Raw genomic sequence first — 14676 nt, forward strand, 5'->3', positions numbered from 1 at the left:
TGAGTCACCTCACCCCAGGCCACCACCAGACCCTGGGTCCAGGAACGTCTCACGGGCACCTGCTAGAGCATAGCCTCACATCCATGATGCCTTTACTCTTCTGGTTGGGCTTTCCTTGGAGAGGGTTGTGGCCTGACCCCAAGTGGCTCAGCTCCCCTGGCCTCTAGATCACGGAGGGCTGGGCTTCTGGACCTTCCTGTGTGGCCCCCTCCTCAGGGTCAGTGGTCTCAGGACCCCCTACAGGCTGCCTGGCTGACCTTGGGGGACCGACCTCTGCAGACAGGCTGGTGGGCCCTGCTGTGGGGCCTGAGGATTTTTGCCTTGTGCTCTGCCCTTCCTGCACACAGACCTGGCTCCTGATCTCTGCCTGGCCCGAGCTGGGGCACTGCCACACCCTGGAGGCCAGCAGTGACCTGGGCCACCACGCGGGCCTGGAACCCTGGCCTGGGCCTCTGGGTGGTCTGTGGGACAGGTGCTTAGATGCCAGTAGAGACTTTCTGACTCTGCTGTGTCACCTTCCAGAACCGTTGTTGAGCACGCCGGGAGGTGAGGATGCTGAGAACGGGGAGAAACTCAAGGTAGGTGGGCCCAAGCCTGGGCAGGACTGACGGGCCCTCAGCATTGCTCTGGGCTCTAACTTGCTTCTGGTCAGTCCCTTGGCCCAGGAGACCCCTGAACAAGGCAGCGTTTGGTGCCTGAGACTCCGAGTCACTTGGTGCTTGGAGACCCAGGAAGTTGTGCATTTTTAAGAGGTTATTTCTGTGCATTCCTCGGGTTACTCACGCTTGATGCAGGAGTAGGGAGATAGCCAGGCTCCGGTCTCTGGAGATGGAAGTGTCTGGGTCGTACTGACTTCCAGTCTCTTGAAGTCGAATCCTCCTTCCCAAGGTCCCCTCAGACCCTTGCTTACCCCAAGTGCTGTGACCCAGCTCCCCTTCAGATTTGGCACCCCCCTACCCCTCCTCTGGTGTCATGGAGTGGCTGTCACGGAGCCTGAGACCATGAGATGGGTTCTCACTTCTTTAGGGCTTCGAATCTGGAGAGGAACCTTCCCACGGGGATTCTGGGATATTTATCCAAATCCATCTCTTTGCCGGCCATGGGAGGTGATCTCTGGTTTCCCCTAACAACTCAGACAGGGAGAAACAAGCTCCCAGCGCTTGAGCAGGCCCGCTGTTATTCCCTAACATGACCCTCAGTGCCACCTCTGAGGTGGTTGTTAACTACCAATCCCCCAGATGAATGGGATGTGTAAGGTTCAGAGATGTTAGGTCACTTTCCATGGCCACAAGCCAGCAAGTAGCAGAGGTGGCATCTGAATTACGGCTTCAGGTATGGCTGCCTCCTGCAAGTGGCCTAGTTGGGAAAACAGGACAGTGATGTTTTCCGTGAGAACATGTGACATTTAGGTGTATTATTATCTATAAGACATTTTCCGTTTCATTTACTCAAATCATTCACTCATTCATTCATTAGGGTTTTTTAAAAATATATTTATTTATTTGGCTGTGCTGGGTCTTAGTTGCAGTATGTGGGATCTTCAGTTGCGGTGTGTGGAATCTAGTTCCCTGACAGGGGATTGAACCTGGCCACCCCCTACTTTGGGGGCGCAGAGTCTTAGCCACTGGACCACCAGGGAAGTGCCTCATTCATTAGATATTTATTGAACATCTACATGGGCCAGGCTTTGTGCCAGGTGCTGACCTATAGCTGTCTACAGTTCAGAGGTCCCTGTCCTCATGTGATGTTCAGTACAGCAGCCACTAGCCACCTATGGCTACTGAGCACTTGAAATGTGGCTAGTATGACCAAAGACCTGAATTTTAAATTTTACTTAATTTGAATTAATTTTAATTTCAACTGCAACTTGTGTCTAATCACTAACATATAGGATAGTACAGTATTAGAGTAACTTGCCAGGTCTGTTTTCTGTGGCTTCGTGCCGAGTTTCAAAGCTTTCCTCCAGCTTCAGTGTGGGAGCTGAAAGGCCCCTCTCCGTACATGCTGAGCACAGAGGGGATGGTGACCTGGGAATGTCCCTGGGGATTCATGGGAATTGCGTGAGCATCAACACTGCAGGTTTCTAGGTGACCTGGGAGAGTCCTGCTTCAGGCCGGACTTTGCACACAGACACATCCTTGCGAGGTTGTTTGATTTTTCTGGGTTTGTATACTCGGAGATGTCCGTAGGACTCAGCAAGCTGGGGGTAATTGTCAGAGGCTTGGTGAGGGCACAGGGAGAACCCCGAAAGGTGTGCATGGGGTGATGGAGGCTGGGAGACTGGGGTGACCTGCCCACTGTCACAGCAACCAAAGCTGGGCTGGACCGAGGGACCCTCTCTGGCATCAAGAACGTGAGTGGCGGGGTCGTTTTCCTCAGGTGGGTGGAAGGGGCTCTCGGCTCCCCAGGCTCTGCTCTACAAGTCAGAGACTAAGACTGGGGCTCTGATCCCAGCCCCATCCCGCCCTGCTTGTCATCTCAACGGCTCCAGGCCCCCACTTCTTCACCAGTAAAGGGAGGAGGCTGGATTATCTGGTGACTGGAAATCGCTTCCTGACTTGACTTTATGGTCTGTCATCAAATGGCAACCCAGAGCAGTATTCTTGCCTGGGAAACCTATGGACAGAGGAACCTGGCGGGCTACAATCTATGGGGTGGCTGAAGAGTTGGAGACAACTGAGCGACTAATGCTTTCACATCAGCTCCTTAAAGCAGCCCATGTACATGGATGAGAAAACTGACTTTTAAGTGCCTTCTGGGTGGCAGGCAGACTCCAAATGTTTCGTATTCCCTGTCTTGACCTGGAAAGTCTGTGGGTGCAGCCCCCACCCCACCCCACCACGTCCCAAGCATCCTTAAGTCCTCAGGCTGAGTTCGTTACCTGTGTTTGCTACTGAGGACCCTGGGATTTGCAGGGGGAGGCGGCGTTGTTACAGGGTGGGCCGTGTTTTCTGCCTGGGTTCTCCTCCAGCCAGGAGTGTTTGTGAGAACACTGGAATCACAAAGTGGCCCATGGCGGAGAATGCAGCCAGAACAAAGGCGCCCTCTCCCCGCCAGGGCCGGGGGAATACTAACTAGTTGACAGGAATTTTAATATAAAACTCTCCCTCTTCCTTGTCATTCGGAGGTTTCAGGAAGCCTTCGGGCTTATCGTGCAGAGGCACACAGCACAGACAGGGCTTGGGGAGGTGAGAGGTGATTTCCTGCCATTCTTCTGCGGGGCGGGCTTCCCAGGGCGGTCATGCCAGGCTGACGGGGCGCAGTGCGGGCTCCCACTGCCGTGGGGAGAGTCGGGTTTTCATGGGGCGGCGGCCGAGGCAGGACCCGCAGTCATGAACCGCTTCAATGGGCTCTGCAAGGTGTGCTCGGAGCGCCGCTACCGCCAGGTGGGTGCTTGGCCCCTGGGCGGGAGGACCAGTCCACGGGGTGTCTTTAGGGGTCAGGGGTGGGGGCGCACCAAGAAGGGCTTCTGTCCCCGCAGGGCCTTCCTTCCCTCCTCCTGCCCCTCACAGGTTCATTGTGATGTGGGGGGAGGACAGAGGCAGGAACGGGACCCCAGGTAGCCTGTACCTGCCGCGCCTCCCTAGGGGCAGCCGAGGCCAGCCCTGTGCCATCCTAACCACTGGTGGGGTGGTGTCTGAGCCGAGACCATCTAGTTGATTTTCTGTCATTTTTACTTCGGAGGAGTGTGTGTTGCAAAGAGCATCTCCAGCCCAAGATTGGAAGTGGCTAGGTGGCTGAGCAACTGGATTTGTGTTTTTTGGGGTTTTTTTTTTGCTGACTTTTCCTACTTCTGATGGGATGGCAGCTCCTGTCTTGTGTCATGTATGTTCGATTGTGTTTTAGCATGTGTTGGTGTGCGCTTGTGTGTGAGATAGGCTGTGTCTATGTGTCTGTATGCACACATGTTTCTCCTCCCCGGGAGCTGTGATGCTTTGAGGTGGGTTGAGAGCTCAGCTTCACTGAGGGTTTGCCTCTGAGGCTCCACTGTTAGGATGTGGGGCAGCGTAGGAAGGATGATCCCTCAGCCCACAGGACTCTTCTGAAACGTGAGGGACATTTTTTTCTTATAAAAAAGGCATGATGTAGGCAGGGTGAAGGCAAGGGATGTCCAGATTTTGGGAATATCCAAGCTGATGGGACTGTGGGATGACTCTTTAGTATACAATGTCCCTCTGTGTTTTAATGAACAGACTGGAATCTAGGTCATGAACTCTTTCAAACAGGCAGGCTTAGGTCTGGGGAGATGCTGAGAGGGGGCCTCCTGCACCTCATGCGGGACGTGTGTGTTCTCCCTGCAGTCCCCAGCTCTCAGGGCCCTCTCACCCTCCAGAGCCTGCGGAGCAGCCCTGGCGACACTGGCAACTGGGTGGTAGGGTGGTGAGACAGAGGGGGCACTGGCTGGGAGGTTGAGAAGTCCTCGGTCATGTGGGACCACAGGTCTGAGGACCGGGGCTAGCTGGCAGTTGGAGTAGGGTCAGGCATGAGTGCCCCCAAGTCTGTGCCCAGGGCTCCAAGACTGAAGTTCCAAACGGATCCTCTGCCAGAATGTGGTGCAGGGCTGAGGGCACTAGCTTTGTGCCAGACCCAGGCTCTCATCCAGTTCTGCTCTTTTTGAGCTCTGGCTCTCGTGCACGGTATCTACCTCCCTGAGCCTCAGTCTTCCCGTCAATGGAATAGGATGATGATGTGATGGTGCCTGTGAGAGTAAATGGAATGTGTGTGAAGTGCCCGGTGCAGAGTGTTCAATAAATGTGGCATTTGGGGGTTGGGGTTGAAATCTATGACCCTCCATGATAGAAGGTCTGAAACCAGGCAGGAGGGTAGAATGGAGGTTCTGGCATGGGAGAGATCCGGGAGCAGTAGCAATTCCTGCTCTGGACAGGAAACAGCAAAACCCACCCTGGAAGGATGGCCTCTGCTAGGAGTCGCTGAGATCCTAGAGCTAGGGCAGGGCTGCTCCCCTTGCCTCCTGACCCTGAGAGCTTCATTTGCTTTAGACCTTGGTTTTCTTCTCTGTAAAATGGCCACACTAAAACCAGCCCCGCATCAGGGCTGCAGTGATGATCATGTTCTCTGGAGACTGTCAGCGAGGTTGGTGGTCACGATGGACAGAGCATGATCCTGCTTCCTTCTCGCAATCCCACCCCTCGCACCAAGCACACACCCTCTCTTCTTCCCCTCTTCCCAGCTGGCCTGAACTGTTATCTGGACTGGCTCTGCTCAGGCTGGTGCCGAGAAAGGCAGAGAGGTCTCCTGTCCATAGTCCTGCCTGGATGTGGGGAGCAGGCTGCTTTGTTGGCTCACCCTCCTGTTCTCCAGATTCAGCCCTAGAGGCCTGAACCCAGACTCTCAGCCCTAGGCACTGGGGCCTGTTTTTCAGAGCCGTGCCCCCGGCAGGAGGGGCATGGCCCTCACTGGGGTGATGGGGAAAGTGTTGGCATCCCAGCTTGGGCCTGGGTTGAGGGTCGCCCTAGGGCCCCTAAAGTCCCTGCCGATCACCTGGAGTGGACTGGTCTCCTGTCATCGTCCCTTGGCTTCAGCCTGGGCTTTCCACACTCACTCCAGAGTTTGTTTTTCTTTCTTTCTTTCCATTTTTTTCTCTTCCTGCCTTAGCTGTGTGTTTTCCCAGAATTCTTATGGGAACGGGGTATTTTCCTGCCCCCCCCCACCTTCCCCTTGTCTGTCAGATTTCCTGTTTTACAAACTCGCTTTGAATCCAGGCCCAGGGCTGGTGGGAAGCAGAGCCTCAGGGGCCTCCTGACAGCATCCAAGTGCCTTGGCCACCCCACGCTCCCTGGCCCCCCCTTTCCCATGCCTGGCCTTCTGGTCAACTGGCAGGTGAATGCCAGGCGCCCAACCTGGAAGAGGCAGCCCTTAAAGGAAGGAAGGAGATAGAAGTCTTCTCACAAGGCCGTGACCCTTGAGCTCCTCCAGGGTTGCTGAGCTGGCTTCCTCCTCAGCCTGCCTGGGGTGAGGGTGGGGGTGCCCTTTCCCTGTGCCGCACCAGGGCCCACCCCATGTCCAGGGAGCCAGACCCCTTTTCTGACTTCAGCTGCCTTAGTCTGTGGCTCTCATAGCCCTGCTCTGAGCAGCCAGGAATGGCTCTTGGAATAAGCAGGGGCTAGGCCTTCTGCACGCCCCCCAAAGCCTAACTGGGGTGTGCAGAGAGGGCCTGCAGCAAGGCCACGCTAAACTAAACCAGCGGACCGCTGCTGGTGGGACACTGCCGTGCCATCCGCACGAACAGAGCGCTGGCTGGCTCCTGCCGTGCACCAAGTCTGTCTTCTAAAGTCAAAGCACAGAGGAGTCTTCCTAGCACCCTCCTCACCTTTTGCTCTAAGGGTCATCATGTCCCACTTTGCTTTGGAGAGGTCTGCATAAGACCAGGAATTGCCTGTTGCTTTGACAGGAGCATGCAGATGGCAGGGCCCTCTCAGGGAACTCCTGAAAGGAGGGGTTGTGGACCTGCCATGCACACAGGCCGCAGCATGCACAGGGAGGTCACCGGCTAGTTCAGGTTCAGCCGGGACTGTGCCCTCACTTGCCCCCTCACCTGGGACCTCTCACTGGATACCTGGAAGCCCTGACGGTAGACGGCCCTGAGACCCTCCCAGGATGTGTCCCCCGCCCCTTGGCCTGAGAGTGAGTGTGTGCATCCCTGTCTTCCCTCCCCTGTGTTCTGGGAGGGTAACTGGCAGCTCAGCTTCATCTCTCGGTCTTCAGCGCAGGGCCAGCCCTGGGGCAATGCTCCATGAGCCGCTGGGGGAGGGAGGAAAGGACCGAGCAAGCAGTGGGGCTCAGGCGAGGTGGAGCCAGGTGGTGGAGCCAGGCAGTGCGGCAGGCCCTCAGGTAAAGGGCTAGGTCACGTGTCTGCCAGGGCTGAAGATGGTGACATGCACCTTCTGGGGCTCTGTCGGTCCCGGGCCTGGCTCACCTCCTGAGCTCCCAGCCTTCCTACTTGGCCCGCAACCCAGTGCTCAAGACGCCTGGGCCGAGATAGGGGCGGCGAGGGGCCGGCCAGCCTCCTTCTTGGCTCCAAAAACCTTGGAGAGGAAGGTGGCTCTGGGGTGGGGCCCGTGGGCTTCCCGACCTTGGAGCAGAGGCGCAGCCTCCGGGCTTCTGGGATTAACTGGGCAGGGCTGTGTCCTAGATCACCATCCCGCGGGGGAAGGACGGCTTTGGCTTCACCATCTGCTGTGACTCTCCGGTCCGAGTCCAGGCCGTGGATTCTGGTGAGTGAGCATCTTGGGTGATGGCGGCCCCGGGCTTAGCAAACAAGATGTTGGAACTGAAAGGGGAGCCCCAGCCTGGACTGAAGAGTCCTGGCCTTTCAAAATGAAAAGAATAATATTTTTAAATGACCACAGATGAAAGTGAGGTCTATGAAAATACACCTACTCTTTTTTTGTTTTGTTTTGTTTTTAATCAAAGTGAAGATAGGCTTTTATATTTTGTTTCCCAGTCATTTCAAACAGGAACTAAACCTATATTTTCAGCAATGGCTGCATGGGAAAATGAGAATCATTTATGAACTTGATTTGGAATCAGTATTTTATCCTAGTCCAGCCTGATGAACCCTTTAAAATAGTCATTCCCTCTCTACTTTTCACAAAGAGAAGACTTCTCCTAATCACAGAGTGAGCGTCCTAAGAGGAGAAGCTGGGATGTGGCGATCTAGGGGCCCCCCTTGCCTTGAGCCTGGCAGCAAGGAAGGGTTCTTGAAGGATGGGAGCTCCTGGGGAGGGAGGAGGCCTGGTGGGGAGGTTGGCAGCAGAGAGGTCAGCCAGTACTGGGTCTGCGGGCAGGGAGGAAATGAAGGCAAAGGGGCGCCTCCTTCAAGATCCTTCCTGAGCACCTCCAAGGTCAGGCCCTCATTCACAGATGAAGAAACAGAGGGGAGCAATCCTTGTCCAAGGTCACTGTGGAGGCAAAGGACCCCAGGCCCTCTGAGGGGTCGTGGGCTCCAGGAGTTTTCTTTGTCCCTACAGGGGGCCCGGCGGAGCGGGCAGGGCTGCAGCAGCTGGACACGGTGCTGCGGCTGAACGAGAGGCCTGTGGAGCACTGGAAATGCGTGGAGCTGGCTCACGAGATCCGGTGACCAGGGCGGTGGGCGGCCTGGGGCTTGGGGCTGCCTCGCACCTCCCCTCTCCTCCCCAGCCCTGGGCACACGCCTGGCCCGTCCCTCCTTCACAGCTGTGAGCCATTTGCTTTGCTCCTCAGGAAATCAGTTACTTGGCCTGAAACTGGAAGGTTCAGGCTCCAAGCGAATTTGAATCCCAGAGCAAAGAGTGGGGGAAGAAGCTCTCAGACACACCCTGTGGTTCATGGTGTGGCTCCAGGGGGTCGCTTTCTCCTTGAGCTCATTAGTTCTGCTACCTCAGAGCTAAGCCTTCTGTTTTCTAGGCTGGGTAGATGTTGCAGAGATTTTTCAGTTGTATAATTAAACAGTTAGTCTTTAAAATGTATCCTGGTACATGGTGGGTCGGTCGTGTCTGACTCTGTGCCACCCCATGGACTGCAGCCCGCCAGTCCATGGGATTCTCCATGCAAGAATACTAGAATGGGTTGCCATTTCCTTCTCCAGGGGATCTTCCCCACCCAGGGATCGAACTCAGGTCTCCCGCATTGCAGGCAGAGTCTTTACCATCTGAGCCACCAGGGAAGACTTAAAATGTATGGGACCCCTCAATTTTGACCCTCTGAGTTACAGTCCCATTTTAGGTTTGCTTCTAGAATGACTGGGTGAGGGGTTTACACAGGTGGCTTGCTTGCTTGTACTCTGTGTTCAGGAGGAATATCACTAGTTGAATCTGGTCTTCTTTCTTTATTACCAATGCCCTTCCCAGCCCCTGCCAGTCAACTTGAATTGACCTCAGGGACCCCTTTGCTGTCTCTGCTTTAGCTGGCCTCTGCATCCTTTCCTGTTCTAGCACTGGGGGCTGCCCCTGCCCCCTTCCCCTCTCTTTCTTTCTGCCCCCACAGGCCCCTACCCTGCCTGACTTAGGTCTCCCCCAGACTCAACTTCTGGAGAAGGAAATGGCAACCCATTCCAGTATTTTTGCCTGGAGAATCCTGTGGGTAGAGGAGCCTGGTGGGCTGCCGTCTATGGGGTCGCACAGAGTGGGACACGACTGAAGCGACTTAGCAGCAACAGCAGCAGACTCAACGTCTCTTTGTGATCCCCGCTCCCCGCCACTTCCAGGAGCTGCCCCAGCGAGATCATCCTGCTTGTATGGCGCATGGTCCCCCAGGTCAAGCCAGGGCCAGATGGAGGGGTCCTGCGACGAGCCTCGTGCAAGTCGACCCTCGACCTCCTGTCACCCCCCAATAAGCGGGAGAAGAACTGCACCCACGGGGCCCAGGCCCGGCCGGAGCAGCGCCACAGCTGTCACCTGGTGTGTGACAGCTCTGACGGGCTGCTGCTCGGTGGCTGGGAGCGCTACACTGAGCTGACCAAGCGCGGGAGCCAGCACACCCTGCCCGCACTATCCCGCGCCACGGCCCCCACCGACCCCAACTACATCATCCTGGCCCCGCTGAACCCCGGGAGCCAGGTATGGACGGCCGGTTCCGGGAAGGCGAAGGGCTGGGATCCCTGAGTGAAGCCACAAGAGGCAAAGACTCAGCTGTGTTGGGAAGAGCCTCCCAGGGGCTCAGTGTAGGGAGCAGGGACACGGGGTAAGCGTTAACTCCACAGGGCCGTCCTGTCGGGCTGTCCTGGGCAGAGGGAGCAGCTGGGTCTTTGTGGTCTCAGGGCACAGATCCAGGACCAGGGGATGTCACAGGGTGGAAGATTTCACCTCAAAAGAAGGAAGCGCCTTCTGCCAGATGGCACTTTTCCATAGCAGAATGGGCCACGTGGTGGGCAGTGAGCGCCTGTCGAAGGAACTTCAAGATGGTGCGGTGGGATGATGGTGTGTGTGTATCCCAAGACACTGTTCCCCCGAGATACTCTGGGTAAAATGTGTCCTGAGGTCAAGGAAGCTTGAGAAATACCTCCTACTGTCTTCCTCTTGGAGCAGATTCCCAGTGCGTGCTCACCTGTTTGAGGCTCTGAGGGCATCTGCAGTGAAGAAGGTGGTTCACCCTTGTTCACCCGAGTGGTTCCCAAACTCCCCGATGGCTTCACCCTGTGTAGCAGAGTTGTTAGCATCCCTAGGGCCAGTGTTCCACAGCACACGCTTTGGAACAAGTTGCCATCAAGGAAATTGGGGATCCAGCCAAGGGATTAAACTCGATGACAGCTAAAGCCTCACTGTCCTCAAACATTCTGGAGGATTCTAGAGCCTGTGTTCCCTACAAGCCCCTTCTTGGCTCCTTAGCAGGATGGCGGTCCTGCCCTCATGCCCTGAGGAGCTTCCCTGCTATCCCCAGGCCAGGGCTGAGTAACCTGCCTGGTTGTCTGCCCCGTGGCTGGGCTGAGGGGTTCTCTGTCTTTCCATTGCAGCTGCTGCGGCCTGTGTACCAGGAGGACGCCATCCCCGAAGGTGAGTCTGTCCTCTGCTGCCCTGCCCTCTGAGCCCCAGAGAGATGGCGAGGTCAGCTGCCTCCAGCTCTGGCTGGGAGGCCTTCCCAACAGAGTCAGGACCCCCCCGCAGACTGACACAGACTGTCTCCTCTTGGGCCCTCTCCTCCCTCACTGAGCCAATGTCTTTCTTCCTCGGATCCTGAACTGAGAAGCAGGCGAGGGCATCTTTTCAGAACAGCCTAGGAGACGGTGTTCAGAACTCAGGCACTCAGCTGAGATTCGCCCAACGTGGTATGTGCGTGTGCTCAGTCGCTTCAGTCCGACCCTTTGCGATCCCATGGACTGCAGCTCACCAGGCTCCTCTGTCTGTGGGATTCTGCAGGCAAGAATACTGGAGTGGGTTGCCATGCCCTTCTCCAGGGGATCTTCCCAACCCAGGGATTGAACCTGTGTCTCCTGCATCTCCTGCATTGCAGGCAGATTACTACTGAGCCACCAGGGAAGCCCCTCAACCAATGTTACTAAGTGTACGGTGCTTAGGCACCGTGGTCAGGCTGACACAGGAAAGAGGCATGGAATTCAGAGCTGGGAGGTCTCAAATTGGAGTTGTGTGAGTTTAAACAACTAATGACCCCTCACTGAACCTCGGTTTCTTTATCTATAAAACAGGGCTGATAATTCCCACTTTAGAGGGTTGTCAGAAGGGATAAGGGAGATAATGGTTTTGAGTAGCAGCCTGTTTACTGAGCGATGCTACACAGAAGATAGTTGTCTTTGAAGTGCACAAACGTCTCTGCTGTTTGAATGGATTTTTCTCTCTTGTCCAGAAAATCCTGGCTTTAGTTTTTAAGGGCCAGTGAGAGAAGCTGGTCTCAAAACCAGCACCTTCTCCCAGGAGGCCTGAGGTGTCAGAGTTGATGCTGGAGTGGGCTGGGTATTCTTTTAGGTCCTTTCTGCAATGGCTGAAGGCCAGATGGGATCTGGAAGGCTGAGACCAGCCTTACCTGGTGGTCCATGGTACTGACCCTGATTTCCTTGAGACCTCCTGCCTTGAGAATGGCCTTTTCCAAGCCACTTGCCGACCTGCTCCCTTCCAGTCCCCTCTGTCAGTAGCATGAAGATGCTTGCTGAGAGCAGGTGTCTTTTTGGGGGAAAGGGCTGCCACCAGGCTCAGGGTTGAGAATGGAAGGCATCTTCGTTCTCTCCAGGTGGGGCATTTGGGTGTTCGGCTTGATTGGTTGGAAGTGAATCCGTGTTCCTTCCAGAGAGAAGTCTGATAACGTTTCAACGCTGAGTTGGTGCATTAGGTTAAAGAGGAGACATCACTGCTAAACGGTGACCCCATTAAGGGCAGGGCCTTAGGTTAAAGGTGACATCACTGCTAAACGGTGACCCCATTAAGGGCAGTGCATTAGGTTAAAGGTGACATCACTGCTAAACGGTGACCCCATTAAGGGCAGGGCCTAGGCCTTCTCCTCTCCATGTGTCTGTGCTGGTCCCAGGGTCTGACAAACAGCAGGTACTCAACAGAATTTTAATTGAGTGACCAACTGAAGGGGATTGACTTCGGTTGCCGCTGAGGGTTTGCAGACTGCTCAGGGGGGAAGGGAGGTGGACAGGTGTGTCCCTGGAGGTGGGCAGGTGTGGATCCTTCTCGAGAGATGCCTCCTGGTGTCCTCCCAACTCCTATCCAGGCTTTGGTTCCCCTCTGACAGTACAGTACTTAGCAAACCAAGACGGGCACAGTCATGCAGGCCGTGGGAAGAGGGACAAGTGAGGAAACGATGATGCTGTTAATAACAATGGTAACTTTTGAATGCATTATATTAAGAACTTGACCTGACTTCATTTATTTTTCATGAGAATAATTATTTGGGAATTCAAGGACTTTTTTTTCTCCTTACCAGGGATCGAGCGTTACTGGCTCCTGGTCCTCGGGTTCAGAGGAAGGGGTGGAATTCAGGGCACAGATCTTCCCTTAAATGCCCTGAGGGGTCTCCAGAGGCCAAGGCTGTCAGCACTGTGCCGGCTTCTGTCCCCTCCTCTGGCTGGGCTACTTGGCCTCCTGGTCTCCTCTCAGGAGAGGAGGTTGAGCCAACCTGAGTTGAATGGGGTCTGGTGCCCTTCTGGGGCCTGGGGTGCCTGCCTGCTTGTCATCGGCATTTTCTCCCAACCTGCTGATGCCCTGGCACTGTCCCCTGCCCTGTGAAGATGGCCCGGGCTCAGATTCTCTGCTGCTGGGGTGGGATGACTACCAGGGCTCTCCTCAGAAGCTGAGTAATTACTGTGCTTAGTCAGTGAAGCAGGTGTTGAAGGGGTGGATCGGGGTTTGGACCAGAGGGTGCAAGTGATAGCATTTGGGAAAGTTAAGGAGTTTGCCTTCACAGAGCTCCGTAGCTGGGTTACAACTTGGACTGTTTCTTTAAAACAGATATTTCAAAAATCAGTTTTGAAGAATCAAGCCCACTTGCTACACATTATCCAGGGTGTGTGGACAGGGGACACGAAGACACACCACCTAGGTGAGGGTGATCCCACTTTGTACCAGTTACTGTTCAGATGACCCTAGGCAAGTCCTCCAGTCACTCCAGGCTTCAGTTGCCTTGACTATAAAATGGGACTGCTTCCCTCCTGAAGGCAGGGGTATGTGTCGAGTGGCTTACCCATGACTTTCTAGGCCCAAGGCGAAGATTCTATGATGCCCTGTGCAGCTGGGGCTCGGGAAGGAAAGAAGTGGATGCCTTTAAAGGTCAGACCGGGGGCCACAGGACCCAGATTTTGGCATTAGCAAACCCAACCCATCTGCTGCTGCTGCTGCTAAGTCGCTTCAGTCGTGTCCAACTTTGTGCGACCCCAGAGATGGCAGCCCACCAGGCTCCGCCGTCCCTGGGATTCTCCAGGCAAGAAAATTGGAGTGGGTTGCCATTTCCTTCTCCAATACATGAAAGTGAAAAGTGAAAGTGAAGTTGCTCAGTCGTGTCCGACTCTTCGAAACTCCATGGACTGCAGCCTACCAGGCTCCTCCGCCCATGGGATTTTCCAGGCAAGAGTACTGGAGTGGGTTGCCATTGCCTTCTCCCCAACCCATCTAAGATGGGTCTGTTTTGCCTTGTCAGTCCTGTGTAGTTTCAGCTTGTCTGGTCTAGGCTTGGTTGTGTCAGATTAGACTAGTTCCAGACTGACCCTGGGATCCCCCTTCATGGTACGGTTTGTGGCTCAGCATCCTCGTCTTAATGCCAGCCTTGATGAGTAGATTATTCATCGACTTGGGTTTATAATCTTCATGCCCTCAGACTCTGGTACCATTCACCAAACCCTTGCCCATCAGGTCTCTTGTGGAAGCCCCCGCCTGCCCTGGGTCAGCAAGGTAGCAGTCCGTGTTATTTCTACTTCGCAGTGGAAAACACTCTGGCTAAGAGGGCGATGGAGCCTGTTCAGAGTTGCACAGCGTCTCCAAGGAGGCCAGTGCTCCAGTTCAGGTGTCTGGTCCAACTCAAACCCAGTGCCGAGCTTGAGGGCCAGGATGGGTTCTTTCAGCAGAGGCTGCCAGCACAGCGCCCTCTGGGGCTGACGTCCAGGGTCAGAGCAGATGAGGAGCTGTGAAAGTGTCTGGCCGTGCATCTGGCCCCCACCCCCATCCTGGCTCATGCTCTTTCTCCTCTAAGTGACTCCTTGAAGAGGCAGGAAGTGGTTTAGGTTATTATAGTTTGAGCGCTGCCCCAAGATACTGCTGCAATAGGTGGTCACTTGTGTGTGTGGGGGGAGGGATGACTTGTTTTCTCACCTTTCTCTGTGAGAAGGGGCAGGGGGTGGGTGGAGGAAGCAAGGGTGAAACCTTCTGAGCTGGTTTTTCCTCTGAGGCTCTGGACTGCGCGTTGGTGGGGAGCTTCCCCGAGATGTAGCTGGGGTCAGGTCGCCTGTTCACTCCCTGGTTGCCAGGATCGGGGGTGGTGAAGGAGACCTAGTGGGCTGGGCAAGCAGATCAGGAAGGGCTGGTCAGTTGCCCGCCTGGCAGCAGGGACTCTTGGAAGGGGCTCAGGTGTGTGTGGAGCTTGAATACCCTGGAGTTTGTCTCCTACTTGCTTATGTCCAAGAATTCCTGACTTTTTAGATACTCCATGTTGTGCACCTCTGCCCATTGGATGAGACACGATAAAGACCTGTGTGCCACTCCTTGTCCAGTGCAGGGCATGTGTCCTGCAGTG

At 55.2% G+C, this 14676-nt stretch overlaps 1 protein-coding gene across 9 annotated transcripts in view; it reads left to right on the forward strand.

Moving 5' to 3' along the window:
- Window positions 1–14676, forward strand: part of RGS3 (regulator of G protein signaling 3) — a 155168-nt gene that overhangs the window by 53911 nt on the left and 86581 nt on the right. For 6 of the 9 annotated variants that reach the window (XM_059889111.1, XM_059889115.1, XM_059889113.1 and 3 more), the window contains 5 exons: window positions 523–578; window positions 7154–7235; window positions 7992–8097; window positions 9206–9557; window positions 10451–10490. In XM_059889111.1, coding sequence (XP_059745094.1) covers window positions 523–578; window positions 7154–7235; window positions 7992–8097; window positions 9206–9557; window positions 10451–10490 — 636 coding nt within the window. 9 annotated transcript variants of the gene reach the window in all.

Source organism: Bos taurus, chromosome 8 (assembly GCF_002263795.3).
Source record: "Bos taurus isolate L1 Dominette 01449 registration number 42190680 breed Hereford chromosome 8, ARS-UCD2.0, whole genome shotgun sequence".
In the NCBI taxonomy this organism is placed as follows: domain Eukaryota; kingdom Metazoa; phylum Chordata; class Mammalia; order Artiodactyla; family Bovidae; genus Bos; species Bos taurus.